Source organism: Lutzomyia longipalpis, chromosome 1, assembly GCF_024334085.1.
Source record: "Lutzomyia longipalpis isolate SR_M1_2022 chromosome 1, ASM2433408v1".
Taxonomy (NCBI): Eukaryota; Metazoa; Arthropoda; class Insecta; order Diptera; family Psychodidae; genus Lutzomyia; species Lutzomyia longipalpis.
Genome location: NC_074707.1, coordinates 14,553,360 through 14,570,287, shown reverse-complemented (window position 1 = coordinate 14,570,287; position 16,928 = coordinate 14,553,360). Strand labels below are relative to the sequence as shown.

General features: G+C 38.6%; 5 protein-coding genes across 5 annotated transcripts in view; 2 read left to right on the top strand and 3 right to left on the bottom strand.

Annotated features, from left to right (window-relative positions):
- Positions 1-16,928, top strand: part of LOC129792487 (STAM-binding protein-like A) — a 781,560-nt gene that overhangs the window by 276,338 nt on the left and 488,294 nt on the right. The window lies entirely within an intron of this gene.
- On the bottom strand, positions 7,659-9,468 carry LOC129792784 (follicle cell protein 3C-1). The gene is made up of 3 exons (XM_055832150.1): positions 9,324-9,468; positions 8,093-9,223; positions 7,659-8,025 (listed from the first exon to the last, which is right to left on the bottom strand). The coding sequence occupies exons 2-3, from the start codon at positions 8,441-8,443 to the stop codon at positions 7,816-7,818; spliced, it is 561 nt and encodes a 186-aa protein (XP_055688125.1). The 5' UTR covers positions 8,444-9,223; positions 9,324-9,468; the 3' UTR covers positions 7,659-7,815.
- Positions 8,767-9,207, bottom strand: LOC129786936 (hydroxyacyl-thioester dehydratase type 2, mitochondrial). Its single transcript, XM_055822200.1, has one exon. It carries the CDS (start codon positions 9,205-9,207, stop codon positions 8,767-8,769), a length of 441 nt encoding a protein of 146 aa, XP_055678175.1.
- LOC129791707 (eukaryotic translation initiation factor 2-alpha kinase-like) lies at positions 9,520-15,312 on the bottom strand. The gene is made up of 4 exons (XM_055830012.1): positions 14,966-15,312; positions 14,232-14,880; positions 10,217-11,950; positions 9,520-10,142 (listed from the first exon to the last, which is right to left on the bottom strand). The coding sequence occupies exons 1-4, from the start codon at positions 15,115-15,117 to the stop codon at positions 9,609-9,611; spliced, it is 3,069 nt and encodes a 1,022-aa protein (XP_055685987.1). The 5' UTR covers positions 15,118-15,312; the 3' UTR covers positions 9,520-9,608.
- LOC129792704 (glutathione S-transferase theta-1-like) lies at positions 15,581-16,923 on the top strand. Its single transcript, XM_055832026.1, has 3 exons — positions 15,581-15,947; positions 16,004-16,426; positions 16,619-16,923. The coding sequence occupies exons 1-3, from the start codon at positions 15,827-15,829 to the stop codon at positions 16,765-16,767; spliced, it is 693 nt and encodes a 230-aa protein (XP_055688001.1). The 5' UTR covers positions 15,581-15,826; the 3' UTR covers positions 16,768-16,923.

Sequence of the window (16,928 nt, the reverse complement as noted above, 5' to 3'; positions counted from 1 at the left end):
TTGTGGCAGAGTTTTGACTTGTGGATTAAATTATGAAGGCATGTGTGAGATGAACTTGTTTTAATTGCAATTTCCCATTACGTGGGAAAATTATGCTAAAGAAATTCCCAAAATTCCCATAAAAACATTCCTTCAGATTACTTTTAGTTTTGTTTCTCTTGAGCTATTCCACAATAAAAATTTTACAAAAAAGCCTCAAATCAAAATGTAATGGTTTATGTTGCAAAAAATGCTACATTTTATTCAATTTTATGGATTCTGTATAGGAGTTATAAGGAGAATTTCTGATTAATACATTCTGAAAAGGAAAAACTTGATTATAAAATATATATCTCTTGTGATCGCGATCGTCTCCTTAGAGCACTTTTGATGATAATTTTGGGATTTATTGAGGCAAAGTGGCAAAAACATTAGAGTGGAGAGGATGGCGTCGTAGTGTGGCATGGACGAGAAATAGGAGGAAAATTCCTTCGTGATTTAAAATGGCACAGAAGCACATAGCAGATCACACTTTGATCGAGGAAATATAGTTCGCTGTAAGAGAACTTAAAAATAATCACACGATCGTCAGATTTCGTCAGTACTATATTTTCCTTCTAAAATTTATACTTCGCTCTCTAAACATGATGATACATTTTACTTATTGATGAAGCTTCATATTATGTGAAAGTTTTATTATATATCCTACTGATGCAGGAAATTACAGGTTAAATAGGTTAAATCATTTAAAAATATGAATCATTTCTTAAGCTTTTCAGCTTTTCATTCTAATTTTTTTAACCTAAAGATCGATTTCTTTTGCATTCTCTCTCATAACATTTAATAATACGTGTTTGTGTATAAAATCGCAACGTTGAGAGTATTTAACAAACTCTGCTCTGAGTTTTAGTCGTTTTAGTTCTCTTGCGATCTCCCCCGCAATTACTACATTTTATATACATACTGGCTGCTCTTGTGGAGTTTGTGAATGAATGTCATCTATACACAACACAACGGTGGAAAAAACGCGATGTAATGAGGCGTTTTTTGTTGCAAAAAAAAGCGAACGTGTGCAGAAGTCACAATAAAAAAAAATCATAACGTGTTATTCGAGTTGTGAGTTTCTCAATTTTCCACAATTGCAATTTGGTTTTCCACGAGGAAAAACCTGGAATTTTAAATTTAAAAAAATTTACATTGCTTGAATAAGAATTAATTTCTCTAGATTATTTCTTTAGGATCATCCTTGCTCAAAAATCTCAAAATTGCAAGACAAAGTGATGAAGGAATATTTCAAGAAAATATTGAGAGGATGGAGTGGGCCCAACCTTTATTTTGTAACTTTTCTTCACACTCTCGGGTGTACGTGGATTGTCATGGTGGTGCTCCATGGGAGTCAGGATTTTGTGACAATCCCAGAAATTCCGGGGTGAATGAACGGGCGCTGAAGCTAAAATTCTCCCACTTTTGCTCCTCCATGCCTGCGTCACACACGGGGTCAATTTGATGTCTTCCCAATGGTTCTGTCTCTCTCCAACGCTGTCTCCCTTTGTTGGACGCTCTTTTTTCCACTTTATTTGACAGCAATCAATTTTTCCCGGATGTTCGCTCTGTTAACTCCTCTTACACTCACATGAACTCCGCCATGGAGAATGGGGCGTTAGGGAGGGATTTCTATTTGAAATTTCCCTTTACACTACATGATTCTATCAGGGAGCCCAAAGGGTTCGCCCCCTTCGCTTTACTTCCACCACTATTCCCGCGATCTTCCACATAGAGAGTGATGTACTTTACAACTATGGTAATAAATTACTTCATTTTGATTTATTCTAAATTATATTTCCATTTTGTCAGCTCCTTTTGCAAATTGAATACGTTCTAATTGAAATACTAAGGGCGGTGCAAAAGCTAATGGGAAATTTTTATGGAAGAAGTAGTGTTAAAAAAATTTCCTACTACAAAAAGGTGTTTTGGGTATATAGAAGGGTTAATGATTTATAATGATGATGGAAATGCAAAATTTTGACTTTTAGGCCTTATTCAGCGACAAAGAAACCCTTTAAATTCGAATGAAATCTTGAAATTTCAGTACAGAATTCAAAGATTTCAAGGATTTCTTGGTCGCTGAATTAGGCCCTTTTACATGTTTTTTTTTCTTTAATTTTTCATTAACATTTCGAGTCTAATTGGACTTTCTTCAGGACATCAAATTCAAGAAAAGATTCAACAATTTGCTCTCTGAAGAAAATTTGATAGAAAAATCCGTGGAAAATCTACTTAATAAAAAAATTAGATGAAATTCAATTTTCGCTTTTTTCAAGCCTCGTCAAAATTCTTTATAGTTCTTATTTCTAAGCGGTTTTTGATAGGTTGTAATTGGGTTTAACGATCTAAGATCATTTTAATGGTTAGACGGATAGAATTTAAAAAAGTTCAATTTAGTTTTTTTTTAAATTTAATTAATTAAAATCACTTTGGCCTTTAAAAAATCTGTAAGGGATGATGTGATAAATGATAAACAAATATTGAGCAGTTTGAAGACATGAGAATTGTTTGTTTTTCAATTTCTTTTATTCGTGCTTTATTCTATTTTGTTTCGGGATTTAGAAAACAAAAAATATTCAAAAACTTAAAGTTCCAGGAAAAGATAAAAAAACAGATTTTCCATCTAGATATTTTTTTTTAAAACTTCTATAAAAATGAAAAATTAAATAAATAAAAAATGAATAGTATTTGATGCAATTTCCATAAAAATTATTATGAAGACATAGAAATTATTTGATGTAAAAAGTCTTCATAACGTAAGTGGTTGATCCTAATTTTTCGTTTTAACAGAATCCTAAGAAAACTGGAGATGTCAGTTAAGCTGACTTAAACATTTGATCGCTGAAATCTTGATCATTGATGATCCTCCTTCAATTTACCCTAATTAGTCCTTAAAAGCTCAAAATAGGAATTTCTAAATACCTTAATTAGCTACCCACCTAGGATATCTAGAAGGGATCTTTATTGAAACAAGTAAAAAATAAGACGATCCTCAGTGATCATCCTTTATCTAACATTATACCAATTTAGGCTCTTTCCATGGTACATTGTGTTCTTCTTTGTTGAACTATCTGGCATTATTTCTAAGTGAATAACTCCGGGAAGGCTTCTGGCGATCAGAATTAAAGAGCGTGACTGTGTTGGAATCCTTCACAGAAGTTCACGCTTAGATTCCAGAATCTGAAATCAAAGAGAATATTAATGATTGACTTCCCCCAACGTTGGTTAAATTCTCCCTAACATGCTCCTCGGTGTGTTTTTGTTGGGAATGCGTGGAGTATTTTTATCTGTTTTTTTTCTTCCTTCTTTTTTTTTCTCTCATATAACTATTGGGCTTGGGAGAAGTCTTGAGAAACCCACACGGGGTTGTTCACCCCGGCCCCTTTCTCTCACATTGCGACAGTGTGCTGTTTTTGCCTTTGTGTCTGTTTGACTTTGCTGGGTATCTCTTTCACTTCATTCCCATGTGGAGTTTGATGATCACGAGATGCCTTTTCTGGGTCTTCTTGACTTCTTCTCTCCTCTATATCTTCTTATGATTCCACGGTGGTGGATGATGCCTGTGTGTGTGTGTATGGGTTGGAAAGTGGGAAGAGATAGAAGATTTTCTTCTATATAGCGTTATGTTGTCTCCTTTGGGATGTGCGCGCGAGGAAAAGATTCTAGAAGAGAGATATTCTCTGAGAAATCCTCATTAGTGTTCCTCCCAATGGAAAATCGACTTTTTGCCCTTCCCCATAGGCTTATATATACATATAGAGTGGATGATGTTGCTGCCTTTCCTGCGTGTGCTTGAGAGAATATCTCCACACAGCATTGCCAGAGGGCACAACCAAGGAGGGAGCAAAACTGCTGAACAATTGAATTCCGTGGAGGGATCTCAAGCTCACACGTCGATGAACTTTTTATTTTACATTAAAAACCATCCGTGTGACGTGTTTGGCGTGAAAATTGCGCCATTCTCGCGCAATTCTCCACGATCTCTCTCCCATATGTGCGCACCTTGGGATGATCCTAGATGTTGCATGGTGGCGTTGTAGCTGCTAAGCTATGCTTGCCCATGCTTATGGGGCGCGTAGAATTTCGCTGTGCAATGATTCAGCAATGCTTACACAATTATGTGAAAATAATTCTTTGATTTATCCAACATTTATATGGAGGTTTTTTTTTCGTTGTACAAAATGTGCTGTGTGCGGTGTACACTTTCACACAGCAAAATGTTTTTTAGTGTAATATGTTGTATTTATTTTTGTGTGTGAGCGAATATGGGGAGATGGGATGAGTGAAAGAGAGAGAGAGGCAATGACCTAAACACAATCACTTATGGGGATCATGGGAATGAGAAATAATACTTGGTGTGTTAGCTTCTTCAGAATCATCTCTCCACCGCGGCCGTGGTCACCGTAGTTATGCTTTTGCCATAGACTGTGGTGTTCCTAATCTCCTAAGGTCTCTCGCACATACATTGCGCACACCTCTCTTTCTCTCCGTATGTGGAGGTCGCTCCCCAATGGTATATACAGCACGGTGCAAGCAGTGGAGCATACGGAGCATATACATGTAATTGAGGATGTACCACACAACCCAGAAACAATTCCCTGCCTCACTGATCACTTTTATGATCGTGTTTTGCCTGAAATGAGATCGCCAGCGAGACTCCGGAGGAAGATTGTGCGACATTTGTCAAATGCTTTAGCCAGTAGAGCCCTCGAGGGATGCCTACCTCCTCTTCGCTTGATCATGTTCTTAAAGCTTCTTGATTTTCAATCCAATTCATCGACATAACATCTCATGGAAATTATTGATGAATTTTAAGATGATCACATCTTTTTGCTTTGCAAGCTGAGCTAAAAGATATCTCTGCTTGATCGTGATATAGCAGATTCTGGATAAAAACAAATTATTTCAGGGAATTTTAAGGGAAACTCATATAATTTCTCTGAACCATTTAGCGTAATTACAGGAAGAGGAACATTTGCATTTTGCAGAGGAGTTTATTCATTTTGAGGCTCTTATACAATTCATGCTTAATACAAATATGATAATTAAATAGAAAAGTTTATAAAAAATTTAAGTTAAAATATAAAAGAATTTAGAACAAAAATAAAAGAGAGAGGTTTGTTTAACACTTGGAGGACCCAACATTTTGCACAACGCGGAGGATCAAATTGGTAATAAGTACCAGCTGATAAAATATGCTCAATAATTAATTATTAATCAGTTTAATGAACAAGGATCGAAAGTTTCACTAATTCTCAATCTCCTTCAAGCATTCCTACACCGAATTACTAAATATTTAATTTAGAAAATCGTCACTGAAAAAAAATTACGTAGAATCGATGCAAAATTGCCAATTGAAACGACTTTTTTAGCTACAATTTTACATAATTTATTATTGCGCCTAAATAATCACAAACTTTGATTCTTTAAGTAACTTTTTAATCACTTCCGGCAATAAAATTAGTCCACATTAATGTTTTTTACCGAGGAAAAGTGAACAAGAGTACTTTATTTGGGAAATATGGGGAAACATAACCTCAAAACCACGGCAAAAATGTATGGGATTTTGACTGGTAGTTATTACCAATTTGATCCTCCGCGTTGGATTCTGACTTTGACCTCAATTATCTTCCAAAGAAAAGACTTTTCTCGAGATTTTCTTTCTGCTATCTTAAAGTAATTTAAATTCCCTACACATAGATGCTAAATTCATCGAGATAAGTCCAATAGATTTTATTCTGTGACAATATTAAGGTTTCAATTGGTACCAATTACCAGTAAAGTCCTCCGAGTGTTAAATAATAAATTAACCTCGCCTCCATTGAAGCTCAATTTGCATTTTCATGATCAGAAAATAGGTATAAATTATCGATTAAAAGAACATTATCGTTTAAAAGAAATAAATGGATACTGGAGGCGTGATTTAAAAATTTTAATATCTAAAATGATTTCAAGAAAAGAGGAAGACGGATTTTTAACACTTGGAGGATTTTTGTGGACACCGTGGCCATTTCGAGTTTTTAAATCGTCGTAGATTTAAATGTATTGGACCTATCGTGATAATTATCATGTCTATGTGTAGGGAATTTCAATTACTTTTAGTTAGGTGAAAGAAAAACCGGAAAATATTTTTCTTTTTAAAAGATAATTAAGGTCAAAGTTGAAATTATACGCGGAGGATGAAAATGGACACTGGGGCCATTCAAATTCTCATACATTTTTGACAGCTTTTTGAGGTTATGTTTCCCCGTATTTTACAAATCAGGATCTCTTGTTAACTTTTCCACAATGAAAATCATTAGTGTGAACTCATTTTTATGCCGGAAGTGGTAAGATAGTTACTTAGAGAACTGAAGGAAGTGATTATTCAGGCTCTATAAGAAAATTGGCAAAATTGTAGGAAAAAAATTGTTTTGAATTGGCAGTTTTGCATTGATTCTATGCAACTTTTTTTCATTATCAATTTTTTTGATAAATTATTTAGAAATTGAGTGCAATAATACTTGAAATAGATTAAGAATTAATTAAACTTTTGATTCTCATTCAATAAGCAGATCAACAACTAACAAAACATTTAATATTTGATCATTTTATTATGATGGACACTGTGACCATTTTGATCCTCTGCGTAGGTAAAAAGTCTTCGGTCCTCCAAGTGTTAAAAAATGTTTGTCGACTTTTCGAATTGTATGAGTCCTTCCTCAGGGCCTACAACATTTATTCTAACCTCAAAAATTTGACTTTAATTTTATCCTAAAAGAAAATATTTTTCCAAGTTTTCCTTCAGCAATCTTGAATTAATGGAACTTCCCTACACTCAGATGTAGAAATTATCAAGATATATTTAAGAGATTTTATTCTGTAACTATTTAAAAAATGTCGGATTGGCCACTTTGACCAGCAAAATCCTCCAAGGGTCAAAATATTTTCTTTACATTTTCGAAAAATGCTACAGGAGCATCAAAATGAATAAACTCCTTTGAATGGAGTATGCTTATAAGAACATGAGACGATGTGAATGTAAAAAATCTTTTTTTGAAGATCTTTTTTTTTAATTCTAGCGTTTTTAGACCTTTAAGATTACGGAATTTTCCTTAGAAGCTTTTTTTTCAAAAAAAAAAAAAAATAGTTTGTCTTCTCTATTCAGAAAATTCTTTCTGTCCATCCTGAGAAAAAGTAAAAAAAAACATCTTTCTTCTATTAAAGATAAAGGAGGATTAATTTATAAAATTCTTTTTGTATTTTCAGAGTTTTCCTGCTCAGGGGAAACCGGAATATCTATTACTTTTCAAGGTTTTTGTTATGCTAATAATGATTTAATTTCTTTATTATTTATTTTTACTAGCTGTTTTTCGATTGATTTTATGTGAGAATAAAGTGAATAAAGTCCTTTTCTGGTTTGTAATCTTCTCTTAGATCGTTTCCCGTTGAAAAATGTGATTTAATGAACTTCTCTAACAAGGCCTGAGTGATCCATCTTACCCCAGTCTGCACTATGTTGCAAAATTAAAAAAAAAACATTTAAAAAATATTTTTTGAAACTTTAATTAATCTCGATCTGCTTTTTAAAAAAATCAACCGAAAAAAACGAAGGAGATTAAAGGAAGTCCGGGAAGACTTAAAAGACTAGAAGATTAACACAAATAACTATTTTATTTTTCAAGTTTTCTTCTCAAATAATCACATGGCAGGTGCTACACAAATAGTATAAAATATATAGATAGATAGGAGTACAATGTATGTAAAAAAAAAGCCTAAAACAAACTAAGAAGTTGACGAAGGGGAGACGCATTAGTGGGACTTTCCGGCGGAGATTGAGGGCAGGAGGGGACACTTGTATGGCACACCATCCTTGCAGCAATACTCTCGTCCTGCTGAGAAGTTTGTATTTACCCATTCGCCGTTGCAGTCTTCCACGAACAGGTAGGCACGCTCCTTGTGGCAATCCCTATCAATGGCTGCACAGAGGAGGGGTCCTGAATTCGGGAGATGTTTGACCAGCTGTGGGAGAGATCAGATTAATTTTTTCTGTGGATTTAGGGATGTTTCTTTTGATGTTTATTCTTACCGATTCCAAGCACCAATTTGTGCAGTGCTTCAACCCAAGGACTGTACACTGGAAGGTATCACCCTGTTCATGGATGAGTGCTGGTGATCCTCGTGGGGGTTCCTTGGAGCCTTTTACGAATTGCCCCGAGAGGAAGACAGCACAGCTACAGGGATGCTCCTCAATTTCCTCCACATTCAGTTGCTGCTGCAATTCCTGGAGGGATGTCTTGAAGGCTGTGTGCCCGATGAGATTCCTCCCACCGAGGAGACTTGTTAGATTTTTCGGTCCAATCCCCGTTGTCATCCCCACCGATGTGTCCAGGAGGACCACAAACAAGCACACACTACTAATCACCTGGGATACCTTCATATTTTAAATGCTTCTCTATGCTTTCTTTCTACTCTCAAACTAACTTTTCTTCAAGAATGAGGAGGTACTTTTATAATGAATGCAAATCCCTCCTTTGAAAAATTAAATTTTTCTACTTGAGTGGGAAAGAAAATGTTGTGGACAATCAATAAGAAACGGAAGGAACAACATTAAATGCAACAAAACATGAAGAATATTGCAAGATTGCAAAAATGCGCTCCCCCCAAAATAAAGCACTCTACAAAACAAATATTAAGTAATTTTGCGCCGAAAGTGGGTTAATGGAAATACATGAATCTATGCCAAAATCAACTTCCGGAAGTTTAGACTTCCTTATACATAAGATTGGCTTCCCCCTTGAAGACAATCTTCTTATCTTGGAAACATTCATAAGTCACTGTGATGATCTTCCGCAAATCCGCCACCTCGATGCGGATGTTGATGTCCTTATCCACGACACACTTGTGCGGGAAGGACAGCTTCTGCGACACGAGAATACTCCCAGGTCCGGGAAGTTGAGTTCCCACCAAGCCGGAAACGATGCCATTGAGAAGGGATCCGGGAATGAGACGATTCTCCAGTGGATGCTCACTCGAATGAATGGGGTTCTTGTCTCCGATGACACGAGTGAACCGATCAACGTCCCCCTGGGAAATGCGCCGCGTGACCTCCAGAATGTCACCCTTCTTCACGGGAGCCGCCACCGTTGTGAAGCTCCTGGAAGACTCCAAAGCCCTGAGGATGTGTTGTACTCTGCTCATCATCATTGTAAATGCGCACCTGGAATTAGTTTCCCCCCGCAAACGGATAATTTAACAACCAGGCTGTGAAAAACTCCTCCCGGAATGTCCTTACACACACACAGAGACTTGGAAGTTACCTGAACACGTTGAGGATGGATTGAGAGGTAGTTCCTTGGGAGAAATTGTTGTAATTTCTTGGCACTCTCGTGAATCGCACCGGGTTTGGTGGTGGATGAAAAAAAATTCCGCCTGGTTGTGTCACTTTTGCGCAGACTCCGGCGAAGTCTGGCGATACCCAAAGATTTGAATCTTCAACTGTGAAACTCAGCTTCGTCCCTTAAAACATTTTTATTCATTTTTTTTATAGTTTAATCTCTATACGTGATTAAGTGCTCCTTAAACCTAAGTGCGATAGAAGGAATTCAGACAGATTCCCTGCTGAGGCCTGATGAGCTTCCGGACGTGCTTCCACGGCTCTCCTGCCTCCGGGGTGGTAGGATAAAGTGGTACTGGGGATTGATGTCTGTCTGCTCCAGGGGTGGCCTTGCCCTGATGCCAAACGTCGTGGGTCGTTTACTGGGCTCCTGGGATAGCATCAGCTGCAGCAGGGCGTATTCGCTCGTATGACTGCTTGGGAAATCCGGTGGGAAAATATTGGAACGTACCCCTTCGAGGGTTTTAATGCGCTCCATTTCAGTACTAAAATTCACAAGAAGCTCAAACAGAATGAGCCCCAGTGAGTAGATGTCCACCTTGTAGTCATACGGGAGCCCTGCCATCTGTTCCGGAGACATGTACAGGTGCGTCCCCACCTTCTGGGTGTGTGTCTTCTTCCGGGGCACGAGCGGAGATCGCGTTGGGTCATTCTCATCGCATGCATTGTCCGCCATGTCAGTAACAAGACCAAAATCTCCAATTTTTATCTGACCATCCAGAGAGAAGAAAATGTTGCTGGGCTACGGGAAAACAGGGACAAAGGATGTTTCAAGGATGCACAAAAACTCCCACAATGAATTGCCCCCAAACTTACCTTCAGGTCCCTGTGAATGAGCCCCTTCTCGTGCACATACTCCACAGCCCGGACAATTTGGTCAAAAATAGGAATGATCTGATTCTGCCTCTTGAGCTTCCCACTCATCTGGAGCCATTCCTTCAGGCTTTGCTTTTGGCACAGCTGCATCTGAATGTACAGATACATCCTCGTATTGCTCTGCCCCAGGTTCACACCACCCTGACTCGTTAGATCCAGTGACATTGGACGCTTCCGGCGATCTCTCTTCCCACCACGCTGACTCCCATCGCCTACTGCCACGGAATTCGTGAAGTGAGTCGGCAGGATGGGACTCTTGTCATCCACCTCCCCATCCATCGTACCATTGTGACAGAATTCAATGAATGAATCATCCTCATCATCCACCTGCCCACCACCATCACTCGTAAATACTGCACTTTCATCAGCTCCTGTTCCACTGTCGTGCACAAACTGTATGAATGAGGAATCATCGTCGATTCTATCACGTGATTTTGCTCCAAAATCATCATCACTAAAATTCACTCCGTTGTTGAGTTTAAAAATCCACGGATTGTCCAATCCGGATGCCTTCTTTGCTGGACTCTTCTGGGAATTGGGTGTGTTTGTGCCATACGTGGGAGGCGGCGATGTTTCCGTTGGGGTTCCAATATCAATTGACGTGGAAACTGCCTCACGTGCCATCCACAAACGATCTTCATTCTCCTGCCAGCCTGGTGGTGGTGTCTCCATCCACGCTTGAAAGTATCTCACAATATTCTGATGCTCACAATTTGCGAGAGTTCTCACCTCTCTCAGCACACGATCGCGACTTTCCTTCTTACTCGGCAGAACGATCCTCTTTATCGCATACTTGCAGTGATCAATTTTGTTCTTTGCCTCAAAAACAACCCCAAATCCTCCCCGTCCCAGGCACTGGAGCATCTCAAAGTCCGTCAAGAAGCGCGAGGTGAAACCTTCTTGATTGTTTGATTCCGAAAGCGATCGGAATCTCGTTAAATCCTGCCCTTCATCTGCTTCCTCTTCTTCCTGGAGCTTTGTAAAAGGCGTCTCAACGAGACGTTCAATCACCATAACATCACGCTTAGGGCGAACCTTAGTCTTGTTAATGAAGAGATTAATAACAAAGCTCGATGTGAGCACAATAACAAAGATTTCCTTCCACCAGAAGAGCAACGAACGGAGACGAACTTTCATTGTCATATCTAAAAAATCCTCCATACGAAGTTCCTTCCTCTCCTCCTTATCACCTTCAACAATTTCCGTCTGAGACGTTGTATTGTCCTTATCGCACAGGGGAAGTTTCTCCTTGACAGCAGGATACAAATAGAATCCATTCCCATTGGCAAACTCCGATGCATACAGGACGGATAGGGCAGTTCCCTTATTCTCCTCGGATTCCTCATCTTTCTCCGAAATTGTCTCAGCATCGTACTGAATTAGCTTCCACGCTGACGAGGCAGCAGGATAGGGCTTCCACGGGATCTTTGCATACTTCTCTGCTACTTTCTCTCCAAGTGGAGGCTGTAGTGACTTCCGCATTGCTTCCGATTCCTGGATGTAGACCTGCTTCTTGAACATCCCCACATACACCGATGGAGGAATTGTGTCTCGTGCAAAACCCGGAATGGCTTCATTTCCATCCCAAAGTGATTGAGCCGAGTCAAATAGATTAACCATTTGGAGATTGTGGTTCCCATCAGACTTCCAGGCGCTCACTATGGGGTAGTCAAACTGAAAGGCAACAACGTAATTACTAAATTAGACATCGATTCTTATCAGTTTCAGTGCTCTCTTTTGCACCAATTACTCATCATTTTATCTCTGATTCCCCATAGACGGAAAAAAACTATGCAAAATACTAGCTGAGTGTACTGTACACAAAAAAAAAGTGAGAGCGATAAGATTATCGGATGACATTAAGACACTTGAAGTCAAAATAGAGGCCTGTTGTAGCCTTTATGCAAGCTTTGAGATTAAGAAGTCATCGCTACTGCAACGTTAATGAAAACTTCGAAGAGAGTTGTAAATTAAGTCCTAAATATAGAAATTCATTACGAAACGGCATGATATGATGCTGGTTAAAAAAACCAGGCTACAGGCTTAAAGAGCTTAAAGATCTAGTAGGAAGTCTTCAGCTTTCAAAGCTAACTAACTTAGTTGTAGGTAGTAGGGGGACATGGGGCAATTTGTTAGTTTTTTGGGAGAAACATTTTCCTGATTTTCCTGAAAATATTTGAGTTTTCTCATGACGACTATCTTATAGAAAATTTTCCGGGCTACAACTTTGTCTCAGAAGATTTTTCTCTATCTCAACGGGAAAATGCATTTTCAGGCCATTTTCCAAACCCTTGCACATTTGCCTGTTTCAAAAATCATGGGGCAAAATGTTAGTTTGCGTTTTTTGGCCTTAAATTTCAATTTTATGAATTTATTTCATCTAGACACTATAAAAGCAATTGATAATAAGGTATTTGTGTAACAATTAGAAATTTTTTTTAATAAAAAAATACAAAAAATAAAAAAAAAATGAAAAATTTATGAAATTGCACTTTTTATTTTTTAAATAATTTTATATTAGTAATAGAGAGTAATATAACATGCTAAATTATAAGTATTAAGTGTGCTGACTAGGAAAAAATAAAATAAATAAACAAAAAAAAAGTTAACAGCCTTAAAAACGGTTTCTAACATTTTGCCCCAAGTGGTACTTTTTAGTGTCAGTGTTATACGGTAAAACCCGGAAAATTTTTTCGGAAAATTTAAACTAAATTTGTATTCAGCAGCAATAGTTACTCTATCAAAAAATGCATTTGGATCAAAAAAATTACACAGAAATACGCCAAAATACGATATTGAAATGAAAGGTCAAAGTAACTTTGAAATTCGAAAAATTTGTTTTTTAAATAAATCCCAAAATATTAGATCAATTATTATAAAACTTTATAGGCTTAGTTAGAGTTATAAAAGGTACCTTTTGACTAAATTAGAACAATTACGAAATAATATTTACTGAGATATTGGAGATGTGTGGTCTTGATTTTCTAACATTTTGCCCCATTTCCCCCTAGATGTTTTGTAGCCTTAAAAGCCTTAATTTTCCTTCTAGATCCTCAAGGTTGTAGCCTGTTTATCTAAGCCAGTAAATATGCCAATAACCAGTAAGTTACTGGTTGTATAAACTAGCAACTTTAAGTTTGTACACTTTTTGAATAAACTTTTCTTCCCGGAACGGTTTGAGGTGCTTCCCGGAAAGTGCCAGAAGTGGCTGGAAGTTGTTCAGGAAGACTGTTTATTGCATCAGGCAGTTTCTAAGAGATCTTAGGAATCTCTTTTTCAACACCCGGCTGATCCTTGATTTCATTTAGGGGTCAAAATCTGTCCATTTATGAAGTCCTATTTGCAATTTCGTGAAGCATTTTTATAGGCTTAGATTTTTTAGATTTTTAAACTACAGGAGCGTAGCCAGAATGCAATTTTGGGGGGATTTATTTTAAGTTTTGTTTGAATTTGGGTTTGAAAATTTTATGGATGACATTTTTTTTTGCCTAGAAAGCATCATCCCACGGATGTCTAATTCGGTTTTTTGGGTAAAAAAATTATGCTAAGCAGCCTTGATGAGATATTTTGCTTAAATGAATTTTTTAATCAATCTGTTCTCGGGTTAATTTTGACCCCCAAATCTCCCTCCTGGCTACATTACAACTACAAGGAATAATGTGATGATTTTCACTCATTAAAGCAAAACGTCGGTCTAGCAACATGTTAATAGTTTAATAATGAAAGCAAAGGTCTTATAAAGTTTAAAATCACAAGGACTAATAATTTGACAAAAAGGCGTTTTTTACGCTCTTCAACGACGTTTCGATTATGAATTAAGAAGCCTAATTATAAGAAAATTGAAAGAAAAAAATCTTCATCAATCGATTTTAAAGAGAACGGAAAGAATACAAAGAATGTAGCATTTGGCTATATGGTTACTCCTACCCAGCTAATTCCCAGCATTTCCACTCACCTTATGCTTCCAGAGGATGGTGTTTGGGGAACTCTTGCTGATGGCACAAACTAATCCCTCGGGGACGACTAATTTAATCTCATACCCTGGATCTGTGTCTGCTTCCGTATCCAGGTGGCAATTCTCACTGCGAGCAATGTCCATTTCGTGGTGACCAACACTGAAGTTCCACCGCTCCCCACCGGTACGGGGATCCACAGCCCTGACTGTCTGAGTTTGCCGTCGGAGGACGATAATGTCATCGAGGAGGGGATCATGGAGATCAGCGACACCCTCATCGAGGGCATCAGTGCGATTTTGGCAACCACCAATTGAGCACTCGTAGACAACCTGACCGGATCTCATGGAAATCCCATAGGAACGGATTTCCTTGCCGCCAGAGATGACGACATCATTGGAGAACTTGAAGGATGCCGTGAGGAGTTGGTCGGCTGTGATTGGAATGGATTCAATTGTTTGCCCGTCGAATTGGTAGAGGCTCCCGCTCAGGGATGGGATCATTCGCACCATACGACCGTTGTTGGTGAGTTCGAGGCTGTGAATGCTGGATGAGAGCAAACTACCCGGGCCCGTGGGCACACTCCATTTTACCTGACCGCTCACATCGAGCGCCGATAGGCGACCATCCAATGTTGTTACAAAGAGTAATCTGGAAGAGATTGCATGGGTTTCGTGACCTTGGGGAGTTGCTTTGGGTTGGCGAGCGAGAGCAAATCTCGTGATTGTACACCCACCTATTTTCGGAGGATCTCTCCACATTATCGCGACAGTGGGTCAATTTCTCAACCTTATCACTGGCATGGACACGTGGGATGGTGAGGAGGGCAGAAGTCACTGCCAAGGATGCAACGAGGAGCGTCCTCCGCACAATTTGCTCCCAATTCATTTTGTGGCACGGCAATTGATGTCTGACGGCGAATTTATGCTCAGTCGCCAGATCATAATCACATACTAACTCCCACACCCGCTAACAACTAAAAAGTTCTTTTATCTATTTATGATTAAATTTTTTAGGATAATTGCACCACTGCTTGTCCACTGACACGGCTGGTGTTTTGTCATCACAAACACGTCCCAGTGGCGCATGAAGTGTTGAGTCTCTGCAGAGAATGTCAGCACGTTCCACAAGATCTGCTATTTCAGGTGCTGAGAAGTTTCTGATCTTAAAAAATAATATTTCAGGGATTTCAGGATCATTTCATGATTAATCCGTTGATCCTGTTATTTAAAAAATTACAGAAGATCCCTAAAAAATTCTCCAAAGCTTCTGGAATTTTTATTGAGCAGGAAAATCCCAAACTCAACAACCTGGACAACACCTCGGCGGTCTCTTGCTGAGAAATTATGCTCACAAGAATGTCAACATAAAAAAATCATAAATAACATTTCCTAATAAAGATAATTCTGTGAAAATAAATAGAGATTTTAATTAATTAATTAAGCTTTTCAAACGACAAAATTAATCATCAAGTTCGTCATCTTATTAATAGCTTTCAGGTGTGTGATAGTGGTGATAGTGCACCTGTTTATCAACACAGCCAAAAGCAACAGGGTTCAAAGCTCATTTAGCCGGAAAAATCGCGAATTTTCCAGAAATGTCGGGGGTTGCTTTCAAATTTTACTACGACCTCCTCTCTCCACCTTCCCGGGCACTCATAACATTCTTCCGGGTTGCAAATATTCCCGTGGAACCCATTGCTGTAGCCCTCCGGAAAGGTAAGTCATCCATCCACGGAGCTTGGGCATCACTGAACATAAATCTTGCATTTCAGGAGAACATCTCACGGAGAAGTACAACAAGGAAGTGAGTAGATTCCCAAAGCTTCCGTGCATCAATGATGACGGGTTCCGGTTGTCTGAGAGTGTAGCCATAGTGCGGTATGTCAAGAAGACAAGAGGATTTGATGATTTCTGGTATCCAGAGGATTCCCAGGCACAGGCACTTGTGGATGAGTACCTGGAGTGGACACACACAAACATTCGCATAAGTTCCGGATTGTACTTCTTCACATTGTGGCGGAATCCCTTGATGACGGGGGAGAAGCCGGATGTGGCGGAAGTGCGGAAGTTGGAGGCTCAGCTGAACAACACATTGGACATCATGGAGAATACCTGGTTGAAATGCAATTCCTACATTGCCGGGGAACAGTTTACAATTGCTGATGTTTTTGCAGCATGCGACATTGAGCAACCGAGTGAGTACATAATTTATGTTGCTGTGTTGAGAGGCTGAGAGACTCTGTTGCATGCTCTCTTGCGAATAATTTTAATGCTTCAGGTTGTTATTTTGAAATTATTTGGTTGTTTTACATAAAAGGACTTTATTCAATTTTCTTCTAAAAAATCTGAAAAAAGTAAATGTAAAAGAATGTTCTTTTTTCTTCCAGGAATTTGTGGCTTCAATCCTCTTGATTCCCGACCAAAGCTCACAGCATGGTTTGACCGTGTGAAGAAGAAGCTCGATCCTGCTTTCACGGAACATCACAAATTTATCTACAAATACGGCCAACGGTCTCTGGAAGCCGCCAAACTCTGAGAATGAGGAAGACCTTCTGCGCCGACGTGCCATCCACACGTTCCACAGCAGGTGCTTCTGATGTTGTCATACTCATGACCAAAAATTTTGTGGTGCAGGATAAAATAAAAAGAGAAAAGGGGCTTCTTTGAATAAAATTCCTTAGGGTACAGTGCACTTCC

Bases quoted from the DNA above. Each gene is read 5' to 3' on its own strand.
- LOC129791707 (XM_055830012.1), bottom strand. From the start codon at position 15,117: ATGAATTGGGAGCAAATTGTGCGGAGGACGCTCCTCGTTGCATCCTTG. The intron at 14,881-14,965 runs GTGGGTGTACAA...AATCTCTTCCAG, and splicing joins GAGAGATCCTCCGAAAATAG to ATTACTCTTTGTAACAACAT. The intron at 11,951-14,231 runs GTGAGTGGAAAT...GTTGCCTTTCAG, and splicing joins CCATCCTCTGGAAGCATAAG to TTTGACTACCCCATAGTGAG.
- LOC129792784 (XM_055832150.1), bottom strand. From the start codon at position 8,443: ATGAAGGTATCCCAGGTGATTAGTAGTGTGTGCTTGTTTGTGGTCCTC. The intron at 8,026-8,092 runs GTAAGAATAAAC...TCTCTCCCACAG, and splicing joins CAAATTGGTGCTTGGAATCG to CTGGTCAAACATCTCCCGAA.
- LOC129786936 (XM_055822200.1), bottom strand. From the start codon at position 9,207: ATGATGAGCAGAGTACAACACATCCTCAGGGCTTTGGAGTCTTCCAGG.
- LOC129792704 (XM_055832026.1), top strand. From the start codon at position 15,827: ATGTCGGGGGTTGCTTTCAAATTTTACTACGACCTCCTCTCTCCACCT. The intron at 15,948-16,003 runs GTAAGTCATCCA...CTTGCATTTCAG, and splicing joins TGCTGTAGCCCTCCGGAAAG to GAGAACATCTCACGGAGAAG. The intron at 16,427-16,618 runs GTGAGTACATAA...TTTTTCTTCCAG, and splicing joins ATGCGACATTGAGCAACCGA to GAATTTGTGGCTTCAATCCT.